Genomic DNA, 17,234 nt, shown 5'->3' on the forward strand with positions numbered 1-17,234 from the left:
TATACACCGGAAGTGGATATATCAGTCTCTCTAAGGACTTGGCCAAACAATTCACCAAATTCACCAAGTTATGCACCTAGGCTACAGGAAACTAAAAGAACTGCTATGAGGAACAAAATACAAGACATTTAACTTAGGAGTCCTGGTAGATCAGGTGATCACCAAGTGCCCAAAGAAACAAATGTGGGGATGCTTCTGATTATTTCTGTGCATCCTGAGACTGTGTATCTACTGGGCATATATGGTGGTCCCTGCCCGTCACGACGGACCTCAGTATGATGTTCAGAGGCCTAATGGGCATGGCCACTTTGCCACTGTCCAATTCACTGAGGCTGGGAAGAAAGAAAATTGAGAAACAGGAAAAACATAGAGCCTATGCCTCTATGAAGATTAAAGATAGGGCTACCGTGATGCAGGTCTCCTGTTTATCTTTCTTTTTTTTTTTTTTTTTTTTTTTTTTTTGGTTTTTTCGAGACAGGGTTTCTCTGTGTAGCCTTGGCCATCCTGGACTCACTTTGTAGACCAGGCTGGCCTCGAACTCACAGCGATCCGCCTGCCTCTGCCTCCCGAGTGCTGGGATTAAAGGCGTGCGCCACCACGCCCGGCTCAGGTCTCCTGTTTAACATTCGCTTAACTAACCAGACTCCAATCTACAGGGCTAAGATGTCACCTGGTCCCAAATAAGGAACTATCGGGGATAGTTCAAAAAGAAAAAAAAAACTTTAAACTTTTTAAAGAAACTGGATTTTTATTTTTCACTTATTTTTTTTTCCCCCAAGACTAACCCAATTTTGATGAAGCCACTCCAATAATGACAATAATGAAAGGCTTGGTTGAGGGGTTTTGTTTTGTTTTGGGGGGGGGTTGTTTGTTTGTTTGAGACAGGTTTTCTCTGTGTGATAGCCCTGGATGTTCAAGGCTGGCCTTGAACTCACAGAGATCTGCCTGCCTCTGCCTCCCTAAGTGCTGGGATTACAGGCATGTGCCGCCACACCTGCCTGAGGCTGGATTTTTTAAAGAGACTGAATTTTAAAGTGTTTCAATTTGTAAAGGCTGTGGGAGTTTTAGTTCATGAAATGTTTATATTGTGATGTTTATATTTACTGTTTGATCTTGAGGATTATCAAGAATAGAAAGATGTGACTTAAGAGTGTTTTGTTTGTCAAAGAAGGAGTCAGTTTTGATGGCTAGTTTTATGTCAACTTGATACAAGCCAGAATCTTCGGAGAGGAGAGATCCTCAACTGAGAAAATGCCGCTGTAAGAGCAAACTATAGGCAAGCCTGTACAACCACCACTGCCCAGTGGTGATTGATGGGGGAGAGACCAGCCTATTGTGGGTGGTGGTACCCATGGGCTGACTTTTAATGACTGCTTCTATTTTTCTTGGGGTTGTAGGTCTATTTAAGTTATTTATCTTGATTTAACATTGATGAGTGGTACCTATTGAGAAAAGTATGTTTCTTTTAGATTGTCCAACTTGGTGGAGTACAGATTTTTAAAGTATGCCCTTAAAATGATTCCCTGGATTTCCTTAGTGGCTGTTGTTATGTTTCCCATTTTACTTCTGATTTTCTTAATTTGGATATTCTCTCTCCATCTTGTTTTGCATACCATATTTATTAAAGATAACAGATCAAACCTTACAGGAAGAGGATGTAAATTGTTATTTTGTTATAGTTGCAAAAGAAAATATTTTTATAAGGAAATGTAAATCACTAGTATTCCCTCCTTTATGGATAATGAATTCATACAGTCTGACATACTTGGATGTATAAGGTCCCCAAATAATTGCACATGTCAATCCTAACATCGTTAGAAAAAAAGTATTTCTTTTAAACTATTTAGTTGTACAATTGAAGTATTTCTCTGAATGCAAACATTCTATTCTAAAACTCAGTAAATGGGAGATAATTTAACATGCATCGTTTGCTATTATTTATATGCTTATTAATTCAGTAGTGGAACCGAGACCATAATCACAGGGAGCAAAGTATTTGTTAGATAGCTGTTTATGAAAAAATGTTCTGACCCTAGATTTAAAGGCTAGGTGAAAATTCTGATATACTGAAACACTACCACTTAGTACCATTGAAAAATGTACCCCCATGTTTGTGAGGGAAAAAACCTATTAGGAAAAAAAACAGGTTCTCACTGCCTGGTGAGCAATAAGATGTCATCACAATGAATTCTCACTAAAACTAAAGGAGCAGTGTGAACAACTTCTCTGAAGTACAATCTTCTGGACTTTGGTCTTTAGTCATTAAACGTCCTAATGCTACTGTAAGAAGATTGTGTTTCAGTAGTGAGTTGAATAACTGTATTAAGTTTCTTGGGGGGAAATCTCTCTCCATCCTTATTAGTTCAGATAAAGGTTTGTCTATCTTGTTGATTTTCTCAAAAGACCGACTTCTTTTTTCATTGATTTTTTGTATTGTTCTTTTTGTTTCTATTTTATTGATTTCATCCCTCAGTTTATTTCCTGCCTTCTTATTCCTCTTGGGTGTTGTGCTTACTTCTTTTTGTTCTAGAGCTTTCAGATGTGATGTTAAGTTACTAGTCTGTAGGCACTCAGTGCTATGAACTTTCCTCTTAGCAACACTTTCATTGTGTCCCATACGTTTGGGATACTGTGTATTCATGTTTCTTGAATTCTGGGGGAAAAAAGTCTTTATTTCTGTCTTGACTCATTTTTTATTTAGTAGAGAGTTGTTCACGTTTGTTTTTTGTTTTAGATTTGTTTATTTATTAACTATAAAGGGTTACAGTGTTTTGCCTGCATGTACACCTGCAGGCCAGAAGAGGGCACTGGATCTCATTATAGATGGTTGTGAGCCACCATGTGGTTGTGGGGAATTGAACTCAAGACCTTTGGAAGACCAGCCAGTACTCTTAACCTCTGAGCCATCTCTCCAGCCAGAGAGTTCTTCCGTTTTTATGAGTTCCTAAGCTTTTTGTTGTTTCTGTTGTCGAAATCCAGCTTTAATCCATGGTGGTTTGATATGACGCAGGAGGTTATTTCAACTTTCTTGTACCTATTGAGACTTCTTTGTGACTGCGTATATGGTCAGTTTTGGAGAAAGTTCCATGAGGTGATGAGATGAAGGTATATTCTTTTGTGTTTGCTTTAATGTTCTGTAAATTTATGTTAGGTCCATTTGGTTTATAACGTCTGTTAGCTCCAGAGTTTCTGTTTAGCTTTTGTCTGGATGACCTGTCTATTGGTGAGAATGTGGTACTGAAATCTTCCATATCAGTGTGTGGAGATCAATATGTTATTTAAGCTGCAGTGGTTCAAAAGTGGGTGTAGCCGGGCGTGGTGGCGCACGCCTTTAATCCCAGCACTCGGGAGGCAGAGGCAGGCGGATCGCTGTGAGTTCGAGGCCAGCCTGGTCTACAAAGTGAGTCCAGGATGGCCAAGGCTACACAGAGAAACCCTGTCTCGAAAAAACCAAAAACCAAACAAACAAACAAAAAACAAAACAAAACAAAAAAACCCCACAAAAAACAAAAAAATCAAAAGTGGGTACAATAGTTTTTGGTCCATAGATTTTTAAGAATTGAAATGTCATCTTGGTGTATTTTTCCTTTGACAAGTATGAAGTGTTCTTCCTCATCTCTTTTGATTAGTTTTGGTTTGAATTCTATATTATTAGATAATAAAATGGCTACATCAGCTTGCTTATTAGGTACATTTCTGGGTATATCTTTTCTTTTTTTCTTTCCTCTTTCTTTCTTTTCTTATTTTCTTTCTTTCTTTCTTTCTTTTTTTTTTTTAAGTTTTTTGAAACAAAGTTTCTCTGTGTAGCCTTGGCTGTCCTGGAATTCACTCTATAGACCAGTCTGGCCTCAAACTCTCAGAGATACACCTGCCCCTGCCTCCTGAGTGCTGGAATTAAAGGCTTGCACCATCGCCGCCCAGCTGGTATATCTTTTTCTTACCCTTTGCCCTGAGGTACTGTCTATTCTTGTTATAGAGTTGTGTTTCTTGGATGCTGCAGAAGGGTGGATCCTGGTTTGGCATCAATTCTGTATCTTGTTATGGGAACTTGAGTCTATTGATATTGACAGATATCAATCACCAATGATTGTTAATACTGTTACCTTGTTGTTGTTGTTGCTGTGTGTGTGTGTGCATGTTTGTGCATATGTGCATGCACATGTGCTCCCCGCCCCCCCCCCTTTGTTTTTTACTGGTATGAATTTCCTTGGGTTGGAGTTTTCTGGTTTTTTTGTTTTTTGTTTGTTTGTTTGTTTTTGTTTGTTTGTTTGTTTGTTTTTTTGGTTTTTCGAGACAGAGTTTCTCTGTGTAGCCTTGGCTGTCCTGGACTCACTTTGTAGACCAGGATGGCCTCGAACTCACAGCGATCCGCCTGCCTCTGCCTCCCGAGTGCTGGGATTAAAGGCGTGCGCCACCACGCCTGGCCTGGAGTTTTCTTTCTAGCATCTTCTGTAGGGCTGGATTTATAGATGATTGCTTAAATTTGACTTGATCATGGAATATCTTTTTTTTTCTCCCTCTATGGTGATTGAAATTATTACTGGGTATAGTAGTCTAGGCTGGAATCTGAGGTCTCTTAGAGTCTGCAGGACATCTGTCTTCTGTCTTGGCCTTTCTGGATTTTCACTGAGAAGTCAGATGTAATTGTAGTAGGTCTGCCTTTCTATGTTACTTGGCCTTTTTTCCTTGCAGCTTTCAATATTCTTTCTTTGTTCTGTATGCTTAGTGTAATTTATTTCGTTTAAAAAGTAAGTATTTTCCACATTTTGTGACAAAAACACAGGATCCATCAAGTAAGAAAGATGAGATATAAAAGGTAACATTAACAAAGCATTTCTTTGTAAAGATGGCTAAAAACGCTTCCTTTTTTCAGATGAGAAAGGAACATAAATTAGCTCTGTTCTAAATGTATTCTTAAATGGAAGTAGGCAAATGAGGAAAAAAATAACACTCACTGTAGCTATTCCTAAGAATCTTAAAGGTCCACAGGACAGAACCCACTAGGCTTCCCCCTTCCTTTCGGCAGCTCCCTCCAATCCCTGGGGTGACTCCGACCCGCGGGGGTTCAACTAAAGCTCGGGAGGAGATTCACCTGTATGAAGGGACAAAAATACAAGACACGAAGGAGGAGAGCAAGTCTGAACATTGATCAAACTCTCAAACTTTATTTTTCTTATTTTAAAAAAAGATTTATTTATTTATTATATACACCGTGTTTTTGTCTACATGTATGTCTGTGCACCAGAAGAGGGCACTAGATCTTACTATAGATGGCTGTGAGCCACCATGTGGTTGCTGGGAATTGAACTCAGGACCTCTTGAAGAGCAGACTGTGGTCTTAACCTCTGAGCCATCTCTCCAGCCCCAAACTTTATTTTTCAAGCAACAGCTTTTATAAGGCAGGAGGCAGGGAAGCATATTGCCATGGCAACCCAGATGCAGGCTATCTCAAGACACAGGGAATTCCAGGCAGAGTCATAACGTTCTGTCGCACGGAATATTTTGCTCTATCTTTATCTAGTCTAACTGATAAAGCACAACAGGGTGGCTCCATCTAAATCTTATCTTTAGTCTAACTGCTGAACCACAACAGGGTCAACTGGTTTCTGGTAGATGACAGACTGCTAGAGAAATAGAAACCTAAAGCTGCAGGCTCTGACAAGATGGCTGAACACTGGCCATATGGCCTACTGTCCCCAACACTGGAGTATTTGCTTATCTTTTTTAAACAAACTTCAAATTATCTCTTTCTTGTCTGATTTTTTTTCCTTGAAAAAGACAAAAACTCAGAGACCCCTTAACAGTGGTTCTTAACCTTCTTAACGCTGTGACCCTTTAATACAGTTCTTTATGTTTTGGTGACACACCCCCACCAAGATAGAAATTATTATTATTATTTTGTTTTTTTTCCAGACAGAGTTTCTCTGTGTAGGCCTGGCTGACCTGGAACTTCCTTTGTAGACCAGGATGGCCTGGAACTTACAGAGATCCACCTGCTTCTGCCTCCTGAGTGTTGGGATTAAAGGTATGTGCCACCACACCCCACTATAATTATTTTAATTTCTATTTCATAACTGTACTTTTGCTAACATTATGAATTGTAATGTAATTACCTGATATGCAGGATATCTGATATGCAACCCAACGAAAGGGTTGTTTGATCCCAGGTTGAGATTCACTGCACCAGTTTTTCTAATTATTTTACAAGACTACTAAGAGCTTATCTTTTATAAACAAACTTCAAATAAGTTGATTTTGGATTCTGCTAGATTTCAAACAACCTGGGAGCAATATTTAGATTGACTTTTTCTGCTATATTTCTATCAGTTCAGACAGTGCCTTCTTCACAAAATATTATTTAAAGGAGTGAACTTTTTAATGAAGTAACTACTATAAAGGAGTAACTTTTTTGTATAGCTGTTTTACAGTTGATTTGGGGCCTGGAAAGAGGGCTCAGCAGTGTAGTGCCTACTGCTTTTTCAGAGGGTCCAAATTTAGTTTTGGGCAATTCAAATTGGCCACCACCTTACACTCTAATTCCAGAAGATTAGAGGTCATCTTCTGGCCTCTGTCGACTCTCAAAAATGTACATGCACATTAAGAAAAAAAACCTTTATAAGTAGCTTCAAAACGGTCTAGTTAGAACAGCATGGTCCAGCTGTAGACACACAACGGCCCACCTGCCACCACCTACCACAGCCCAGGAGGAGGGGAGACATCCAGAGGCCTGCCTGATGCCATGCCACACCACACGGGCAGGCTGTAGACACCTTAGAGGCCTGCATGCTGCCATGCCACATGTCCTGGGCACAGGTCACCCTGAGGGTTGATTAGAAACACAATAATCCAGGTGGAGTGTCCCCAGCTTCCCTCCCCCAGCAGCCCCAACACCCCCCCCCATCCTTCCCCACTTCCTGAATTCCAGGCCCAAAATGGCTCCACCCAGTCTGTCTCATGGTTGATCTCAGGGAGTATCCATGGTGTGTCCAAGAGCAAAGCCTGCCAAGACTGCTTTCGCCTGTGACAAAGCTTACAATCTTTCCCACACTGTGCACATTGTCCCCTCCTCTCACTGGCTACAGAACTTGGAAGCCAGCCCTGCACCTTAGCCAGGCAGCACAATGGAACTTGTCCTGGTTGCAGGGGTATGAGTGAGGCAGCCCAAGAGTGTGAATGAAGGAGAGCTCCCATCCCCGCCCCCCCACTCCCACCCCGCCACTTGTTTGCTGTGAGGTGGTGCAGGCAGAGGTGATGTCCCCACCCCCACCCCTAGCAGTAGGGAGAGGTGGCACCAGGGTCAGGAGAGCAGGACAGGACACTGGCCATACCCTTCACCAGCTGCAGCACTAATCAGAGCAGTCCCTTTCCTGGGCAACACATTGGAGCTGGCCCTGATGGGGACAGCATGGGTGAGGCAGCCTTGAGCGTGAGAGAGCTGGGGAGTTGGCCCTGCACCTTCACTAGGCGGCACAGTGGAACTGGCTCTTGCAGCAGAAGTGTGGGTGAGGTGCCCTGAGGACATGAGAGCAGGAGCACTGACCATGTCCCCTTCTGGCACACGGTGAATTAGCCAGCCAGTGCAACGCTGGAGAGCGCACCCTGGTGGTGTGGATAAGGGAGAGCTAGAACGCTGAGCACCAGGCCCAGCCCCAGGGCTTTGAGTTAGCTAACCCCCAAATCTATTGATCCAAAGCTACAGGATCTCCATGACACAGGGCATCGACAGGATAATCAAGAGATGTAGCTGAGGATAGAATATTGATGGCAAGGAAAGATGTGTGGATAAGAGAGTATACCGTGGGCTATAATTACATACTACATCTTCCAAGATGAGATGTTCTCTGTGATTTTTGTTCTTTTTTTTTTTTTTTTTTTTTTTTGGTTCTTAATTTTCTTTTGGAAAGATGTTGCAAGGGCAAAGGGTGGAGTTGAAGGGACAGGAAGCTGAGTGGGAGTGGGTGCATGATGTGAAACTCACAGGGAATAAAAAGAAAAAAAAAAAAAAGGTTTAGTTAGACTTAAAAACAGCTGCCCACTACAAATTGCCTCGCCCTCCCTATATAATTGTTAGTAAGAGCTAGCAGGAGCAATTCTGCAACATAGTGAATGGCGAAATAATAGCAAAAGGAGGACACTCCTTTCTGTAATACGTGTATATCAAAACAAGTATTTAAAGTAATTTAATTTTGGAGCTAAACGCATGCTTGACAGTTTAAGTTCATTAGCTTTGTAGCTTGGTAAGGCTAACTTAACCCGGTTTCTGGCACATAGCAGGAGCTTACTACGACCCTCAACATAACTGTAAGACAAGCAAGCAATTCAATAATAGTAGGAAAGCAGGAAGATGCCACAGAAAAGTTCACCTTTAGCCGTATTAGACAATTAGTTTTAGATCCAGGCGTGGTAATAGTTGCATTACCAAAGCTCCAAAACTAGAAACTGCTAACATTATTTTGGACTACTCTTCGCTTCAGACACCACTTTTTTTTTTTTTAATGGTTTTTGGTTTTTTTCGAGACAGGGTCTCTCTATGTAGCCTTAGCTGTCCTGGACTTGCTTTGTAGACCAGGCCTCGAACTCACAGCGATCCACCTGCCTCTGCCTCCCGAGTGCTGGGATTAAAGGCATGGGCCACCACCGCCTGGCTAGACACCACTTCTAAAACAACAAAGAAGCCGAATTTTAACTCAAAGACCTTCTAGAGTATACGGTTTTCCGGGCGGAAAGAAACATTTTTCGGTCCGAAAATGGCACTGTAACTAGGGGATAAAGCATGTTCTCACAAAAATCGATTCCTTCCCAAAAAAATAAAAACCAGTCCACCTTCCTACTAAGGTTGAAAGCCGGAAGTGAAAGGCCGTATTCCGCGGACGCCGGAGCGCTGCAGCGCGACAGGGGCGGGGCGGGGCCGAAAAGCAACGCAGAGCCCCACGCTGTCTCCCGCTGGGCGCCCTTGAAAAGCTCGTGGGTCATGGCTGGCGTGTCGCGGGGCTGCGGGACCAGCCTGGACCTTCTGCGGTCCTTGCCGCGAGTGACCCTGGCCAACCTGAAGCCCAATCCTGGCTCCAGAAAGCGGGTAAAGCAATGGTGGCGTTGCGGGGAGTGCTGAGGCCCTGTCACACTGGTTCCTGGATGCGAGCGGGCGCGCCTGGCTCCCTCCGGCTGGCGGCTAGTGTTAAAGCATAAAGACGCTAAGTAGGCCGAAGTGCAAACGCTCGGGAAATACAGAATGATTCATCCAAAAGTGCATTTAAGCTGAAGTGCTTAGCAAAGTGCCCACCGTCATTATAAAGATGCTAATTTGGGGGGGGGGGTGACGGTGGTCAGTTTTTCGTGACAGGGTTTCTCTGTGTAGCCCTGGCTGTCCTGGACTCGCTCTGTAGACCAGGCTGTCCTCGAACTCACAGAAGTCCGCCTGCCTCTGCCTTATGAGTGCTGGGATTGAAGGCACGTTCCACCAATGTGTTTTCACTTAAGCTGTCTTATGTGCAGCCCAATGTACAACTAGAAAAGCTCGTCTGTCAGGGCTTATTGTAACTACTTGCTTTTGGAGGGGTGACAAGGTAAATTAAAGATATTCTCTTTTTTTTTCTTTTTCTTTCTTTTCTTTTTGTTTTGTTTTTCGAGACAGGGTTTCTCTGTGTAGCCTTGACTGTCCAGGACTTGCTTTGTAGACCAGGCTGGCCTCGAACTCACAGAGATCTGCCTACCTCTGCCTCCCAAGTGCTGGGATTAAAGGCATGCGCAGCCACCTCTCCCGGCCACCTCTCCCGGCTAGGATACACATTGAGTTAGAAAACACTAAAACCCCTACTCTATCCTGTTGTAATTAGCCTAATTTTTATTTCAAGATGCAGCTATCTTCAATTCCGGTGCTCAGATTTGGAACTGAGGCACAGGTTAAAGAGGTGGCCGAGGGCTTTTAAAGACAGGTCACAATTACTTAATTTCTGTGGAATTTACAGCTACGTGAGGAATTGCCTCCTAGCTTGCTTACAGAAACATGAACAAGCGGTTAATAAGTTTACAACAGTTTTACAATTCTGAGGAGGGGGATAAGGACAAAGAGTTGCCAGAAGCTTATTTTTTAGGAGCTTAGAATGGGTGCCTAGGACAAAAATGGAGTTTTCCTTAGCCATATATGATGCAAATACATATTTATGACTAATTCAACATAAAACTTAATGTCACTCAAGCCTCTTCTTGGCTGTTTAGTTCTAGGGTTTTCTTTTTCCATCCCAGATGCTTTTCTACTGAGGACTGAATTTAGTCCCTTAGCTTGCATAGTCAAGCACATCACCGCTGAGCTGTACCCCTCACCCCCGCCCCTTCCCACCTTTTAAAATGTTTTATTCAGAGACGGAGTCTCAGGAAATTGAGGATGCTGGCCTTGACCTTGTGTAGCGCAGGCAGGCCTTGAACTTTGAATCTTCCTGCCTCAATCTTCCGGTTAGCTGTCACTACAGGTCAGCACAAGCTGACTAACCGGGGCACCTAGTTTTCTGTAGAGTTTGTTACTCCTGTCTGGTTCCATCCCATCCTTAGAGCTTTGCCTTATGTTTTGGTTACTGGAATTAGCTACATTCTGTGAGAACTTAGTGGAGTGCAACAGTGAGTCGCTAGAGCAGCGCCTGGCTCCGCTACCTTAGCCAGGACTGGCTGGAGGAATAAAGGGCATAATAGAAAAATAAGCTATCAGGTTAAACACAGTTTTCAGAAATGTATCTGAAGATCTTCAAACTCACTTTTCCTTGAAGGAAAGACGTCCAAGAGATCAGAGAAGAGGGAGGAAATGTGGCAGAGGCCATAAAGGAGAGAGGCAGAGAGGAACTCGGCCCCGGCTGGGCTTCGAGGGAGGGCAGACTCCATTCTACATCCGAATCCCAAAATACGGATTTAATGAAGGACATAGGTAAGGGTGTTTTGCTTTCGAAGTACAAATCCCTAATTCCCACTAAGAATTACATAAGCAATTTGGTAGAGACCTCACATTTACTTAGAAGCAAACTTGTGGTACTCTTCTTCTGAAAAATTTTCAGTAATGAAACTTAACCTATAGAGTGAGTGTGTGTGTGTGTGTGTGTGTGTGTGTGTGTGTGTGTGTTGTGAATAAGCTGTCAGGCAAACATAGCCACAGATATACTACTGAGACCAACAAAATGAAGATGATAATGATTGCTGTCATGATTCCTTATATGATTAGCAATTTAAAAAGGTATATGTCCCATTCCATATATGGAATATAAAGTATATGTACGTTAATAAATATGGCACATTGTGGTAGCTATCATTATTCGGTGATATGATATTTTGGGTTAAACTCCTGTGAGCTTACTTGTGTGCATGAATTAAATAAATGTTTAAAGAACAGATAGTAGTGGAACAAAGGAAGCATTGGTGTTTTGTGTGTTGTACTCCTAAGTTTATTTTAAGCTGTCAGAAATTATGAAGGAAATCACAGAGCAAAGCTTGTTGATTTGAAGAGGTTACAGGAAGATGACTTGGTGTTTTCTAACTATTAGATTCCTGTTTTGCAGTTTCAGGCACCAGTATCAGCCTTTGAGTCTCAGGAGACTGCAGTATCTCATTGATTTGGGGCGAATTGATCCAACTCAACCCATTGACTTAACCCAGCTTGTCAATGGGAGAGGTGTGACCATCCAGCCGCTTAAAAGGGACTACGGGGTCCAGCTGGTTGAAGAGGTAACTCTAGAGGTTTTGATTTTTCCTTTTGTTTTATATAGATACTTTGCCAAACTCAGTAGCCCGTGCTTATCTGTGAGGGACACATACCACATAGATGCTTCACCTATCTGTATAGATGTTGTTTTACGTGCGTCTGATAAAGATTAGTTTATAAGTTTGGAGTAATAGGTTAATAATCTGCTGCAATTCTTAGTTGCCTTAACTTAGGACTCTATTAAATGGAGAAATTCCATCTCTCCACTTCAGATACACACTTTATGGTTCCTCTTTGTCATATTTGCATTGTCAGCATCACTATTCTTACACATTGGGACCTGCATCACGTAAGATAAGGAATAGCTGCACACAACATTGCCATACTGCGGCAGACTAATGGGTGGGTAGTGCAGAGGGTGTGAAAATGGTATAGCACTGTGTGATTTGTGTCTGGGAAGGGTGGGGTGGAGCAGCATGAGACTTCATCATGCTCCTCAACACAGTAGAAAACCTAAGAAGTCCTAGAGATGCACTTTCCCGCCTTACAGGCTCGGGTTTGATTCATAGCTCTGCAGAAAGACTGACAAGTTGTGGCTAGCTGCCAGCTAGTAACCGAAACTGTGGAAGGTGAATCTGAGGGGCTCCGTGATCAATGCTTGCCCCCTTCCTGGCTGCTGGAGAGAGAGATTAATGGTTAGGAACATTGGCACAGCTCTGTCTGCTTCTGTGGCTCTATATGGCTTTCTCCCTCTTTCAGTTTTACCTGTCAGTATATCAAGAAGGTCATTTTAGACCGTCCTTAAAAGAAGTTTTTAGATTTCTGTTCCTGTATGAGCATTTTGCCTGTATGCATGTGCACCATGTGGTGCCCACAAAGTTCAAAAGAGGACATTAGGTCCCCTGGAACTGGAGTTATAGATAAATGTTAGCCACCATGTGGGTGCTGGAAACCAATCCCCAGCCTCCAGAAAAGTGGCAAGTGCTCTTTACCTCTAAGTCCTTTCTCCAGCCTCAGGAAGATCTTTCTGGAATTATTCGTGTTGTTTGGGACAGGGTAGCTCTGGCAGGCTGTTCTGGAACTCATTTTAAAGACCAGCTTGGCCCATGCCTTTTCTTGTTGAGTGCTATGATGACAGACATGTGTTGCCACACCTATCTTGGACCTCTTCACCTACCCCATGCTTTAAAAACAAAACAGTGTAAGTACATTACAAGCTGGTAGGAGCGGGCCAGTAGCTCAAGTGCAGCTGTGGTCCTGTTCCCATGCTTAGAAGCACACTCTGTGTCTGCCTTTTCCTACTCAAAGCATTTTTGTCTCGTTTTTATTTTATATGTATGAGTGTTTTGCCTGTATGCATGTCTGTGTACCATGTGTGTACCTGGTGCCAATATAGCTATGGATTCCCTTGGGCTAGAGTTATGGATGGTTATGAACCACCATGTGGGGGCTGGGAATCAAACTCTGGTCCTCTAGAGCAGGCAGTGCCTTTAATTGCTGAGCCATATCCAGCCTCCCAATCTTCTTAATATCTGGTACACAACTACACTTACATTTCATTATCTTTCTCACTACCACTTAATCCTTGTAAAGGTAGGCTCTTTGTTACAGGTTCAGTACTGTCAATTTTAGCTCTGAAAGTTACTTAATATTTACGGAGTGAATTAAATCCCATTTCAACTTAAGTAAAAATTTCTGTTATATGAATTGACCAGTAGTTCATAACCAAACTAATTCCATAGCTGAGTCAGTAACTTAGTGTCTACTAGAGGGAAGCATATGTCCATGGAAGAACCTTTTAAATTCCTTTGAGACCATGATCCTAAGTATAAGAGCTTTCCATGTGTGGTCATCTGATGTGGTAGATCACACCTGTGATCCCAGCACTTGAGACACCAAGGTAGGAGTGTTGTTGAGGCTATCTTGAGCTACATAGTGAATTCTAGTCAGCCTTGTCTTGCACTTAAAACCCTGTCTTAAAACAAAACAAAACAAAACAAAAAAAAAAACAAGCTTTAATCAAACCACAAACAGATAGGTTCATTTTGAACAGCAATACCAAAGACATGATTAAGCCTCAATAATCTACTATGGATATGTAAAGAAAATGACATGCACTTCATAGAAAAATCCATGATTGTGGCAGTATGTAAATTGCATACCTCAACACACTTCAGGTATGTGTGTGTTATGCTAGCACACTTTATGTTGAAAATTATTCCCTGCAGCACTGGCTGAGTAAATGTATTCACAGACGTATAGCTTGTACATTGTTTGCCTTTTCTGAGTTTAGATTTGCAAGTTATAGTGTATACTAAGATGCTGTGATTAGTAAGCCCAGAATTATTTGCTAATATATATTCTCAAGGAAAATAAGAGAAACTTGATTTGTAGATCTTCTTAAAAAAATACAGTTTATAAACTTAAAATATTGAAACTGACACCAGACTCAGAATAGTGAGATGGTTAAGCAGCTACAGAGTAGTAATTTAAAAAACCAAGACAAAACAAAATTAATAAATTAATAAACATAAATTAATAATCAAGTCTCTAGTTTTGAATTGATAGTCTATTAATAATAAAAATGTACACGATTATCAAATATGAAGAGTAAGAAACTATCCCATAGTTAATAGAATATTTTGAAGTATGTGAAATGTTTGTAATGAGAGGAATCAGACTAGGAACTAGTTTTAACCTTACTAAAATAGCAAAAGCAATTTTAGTTTTGAATTTAGAGAAGAATTAGCATACCTCAAGTGACAGGACTTTAAGAAGTTCATTGCTACATCTTCTGGTGTTGAGCATTCTAAGGAGAAATAGACACTGCCTAATTTTAAAGATGGTAGTAAAGTTGGCAATGAATATAGAAAGGATTCTTCCCCAGCACACACTTTCCTAAGGACAGCCGGCCCTTCAGTATTGTCAGACATTTTGTTTTCCAGGCTGTTCCAGACCCTTGCCTCCTCTAAACTTCCTTTCGCTTAGTTAGGGATAAGGAAGATTTGTTTTTATTTTATTATTAAAATTTTAAGATGTTTTATGTATACGTGTGTTTTACCTACATGTATGTCTGTGCACCTCATATGTGCCTAGTAGCTGAGGAGGTCAGAGGAGGGCATCGGCATTGGATCCCCGGGAACTGGAGCCACCGTGTGGATGCTGGACATGAAACCTGGATCCTCTGGAAGAGCAGCTAGTACCCTAGCCTCAGGAGGATTGGCTTTTAGTCTATATAGTGCAGCATAATGTTGTGGTTAAGAATAGAGAAGGGCTGCTAAAAGGGCCTCATGGGTAAAGGGGAAGCGCAGCTGAAAACACTTGGCTGATTTGCTTTTAGCTTACTAACAGGCTTCGTTTTAACATGACAGGGTGCTGATACTTTTCAGGCAAAAGTTAATATTGAGGTACAGTTGGCTTCAGAATTAGCCATTGCTGCAATTGAAAAAAATGGCGGTGTTGTTACTACAGCCTTCTATGACCCAAGAAGTCTAGGTAAGTCTATTCTGTTGTCAGCTTCTTTTTCTTTTTATCTCATATTGCCTGTTTTGTTTTTAGTGCTTCTGTGGTGCTCACAGCTGCCCTCTTGTGGCCTCCTTGAGCATTGCACTTATGTGCCCATAGCGCCACAGAGACGTAAATTATAAAATCTGTTCAGAGGGGCTTATATGAAGTTTACAAAACTTCTTTTCCTCATTCTTCCCTCTCCTTTTTGCCTTTTTCAAAACATAAACTATTAAAAATATTTTTTTGTTTGTTTGTCTTTTGTTTTTTTGAGACAGGGTTTCCTCTTTATAGCCTTGACTGTCCTAGACCGCTTTGTAGTAGACGTCTGCCTCCCGAGTGCTGGGATTAAAGGCGTGTCCCACCACGTCTGGCTAAAAATAATTTTTTCCAGGCTAGCTAGATAGCTCAGTAGGTAAGAACCCATGCTGTGCAGTCAATCCTGACCTGAGTTTGATCCCATGGTGGAAGGAGCGAGCCAACTCCTGAAAGTCCTGCTCAGATCTCCCTATGTGCAGCACACACATGAAAGCACGTCCCTGAGAATAATGAGAAAATGAAAAAATTAAAAACAGTTGCTTCCATTTTGCTTACTTAATTAAGCCTGCCTAACTAAAAAGTTCTTGGAATTCAGTATTTAATAAATTTAAAATTTAGTAACTAAAAACTGCATAATAGTTATTATCTATAGAGCCAGTATTTACATCTTGTTTTAAAAAAATTCTTTTTAGACATTCTGTGCAAGCCTGTTCCATTCTTTCTCCGGGGACAACCCATTCCAAAACGAATGCTCCCACCTGAAGCGCTGGTGCCCTACTACACCGATGCAAAAAACCGGGGTTACCTGGCTGACCCTGCTGCGTTTCCCAAAGCAAGACTTGAACTCGCCATGAAGTATGGATATGTTCTTCCTGACATCACGAAAGATGAACTCTTCAAAATGCTCAGCACCCGGAAGGATCCGAGGCAGATCTTCTTTGGTCTTGCTCCTGGCTGGGTGGTGAATATAATAGATAAGAAAGTTCTGAAACCCACAGATGAGAATCTGCTCAGGTATTACAGCTCCTGAACTCCTTCCTGGAAAGCCAACTTGTTGAGAGCCTGCAACATGGCTTCCCGCGGGTCTCAAATCCTCGGGGTTGGTGCCAGCTCCTGTTCCATCTGAAGTTAAATCTCAGGCAGCAGAAGTTGCACGGAGGAACTGAACCATTGAGGGTATATGTCTGAAAATTTCAAATGGTAGAAGTCCTTAGAAAGGTGATTAAAAACAATAAATGACTTAAAGTTACCTTTCTTTTGGGGGTGCTGGGGGAGTATATTTTGATACATGGTTTCTCTGTGTAGCCCTGTCAGCAACGATAACAAGTGAATTAATTTTCTAATTATTCATAAGTGTAGATAATGGTCAAGCCATTAGCATTTTTCTCGAAGATAGTGCTCCAATTGATAAAAATTTATTTATCTCAGTCTTCAAGACTTTTGCCTTTTAATCATTTCAATTAAGTTTAGAAAACCTGTTCAATGATTACTTAAGCCATATGGGTTATTTTGTTTTGTTTTGGGGTGGTGGTTTTTAAGATGGGAGCCTCACTGTCGAAGGCTTTAAACTCCTGAACTCAAGCAGTTCCGTGCATCAGTTTCCCTGGCAGGTGGGACTACTGTGCCCTGCTTAAATTTAGTTTCTGTAAGAGATATGTTTTTCAAAGAGAAATTGTATCCAAATCTTGCAATGCTTAATTGACTTCAAGTGATTAAAGTTTTTGTTTGTATATAACAGGGTTTTGTGCATACCATCATGTCCTTGAGCTACTTACTTGTCCACCTCCCATGTGTTGGGATTACAGGCAGGGCCAACACACCTGGCTGAGCAATTAAACATTAATTTTCCATAATTCATTATAATTCTCCCACAGTTAAAATGAATTTTAGCTGGTTATTCTAAAATAAGAACCAAAACTCCATACAAAACAAGTGTAAAGGTCAGTAAGAAATGCACTGCATTTGTGGCCCTGGGCTCTAGTTTATAAAGTGATACATGTGCCTAGAGTAT

At 41.6% G+C, this 17,234-nt stretch overlaps 1 protein-coding gene across 1 annotated transcript; it reads left to right on the forward strand.

Annotated features, from left to right (window-relative positions):
* The first annotated feature begins 8,900 nt into the window (after nt 1–8,900).
* Mrpl15 (mitochondrial ribosomal protein L15) lies at nt 8,901–16,459 on the forward strand. Its single transcript, XM_051159612.1, has 5 exons — nt 8,901–9,076; nt 10,758–10,912; nt 11,538–11,703; nt 15,052–15,175; nt 15,916–16,459. The coding sequence occupies exons 1-5, from the start codon at nt 8,972–8,974 to the stop codon at nt 16,251–16,253; spliced, it is 888 nt and encodes a 295-aa protein (XP_051015569.1). The 5' UTR covers nt 8,901–8,971; the 3' UTR covers nt 16,254–16,459.
* Nucleotides 16,460–17,234: the final 775 nt, after the last annotated feature.

The sequence above is a fragment of the Acomys russatus genome, chromosome 2 (genome assembly GCF_903995435.1).
Source record: "Acomys russatus chromosome 2, mAcoRus1.1, whole genome shotgun sequence".
NCBI lineage: Eukaryota > Metazoa > Chordata > Mammalia > Rodentia > Muridae > Acomys > Acomys russatus.

Bases quoted from the DNA above. Each gene is read 5' to 3' on its own strand.
- Mrpl15 (XM_051159612.1), top strand. From the start codon at position 8,972: ATGGCTGGCGTGTCGCGGGGCTGCGGGACCAGCCTGGACCTTCTGCGG. The intron at 9,077-10,757 runs GTAAAGCAATGG...TTTTCCTTGAAG, and splicing joins ATCCTGGCTCCAGAAAGCGG to GAAAGACGTCCAAGAGATCA. The intron at 10,913-11,537 runs GTAAGGGTGTTT...CCTGTTTTGCAG, and splicing joins GGATTTAATGAAGGACATAG to TTTCAGGCACCAGTATCAGC.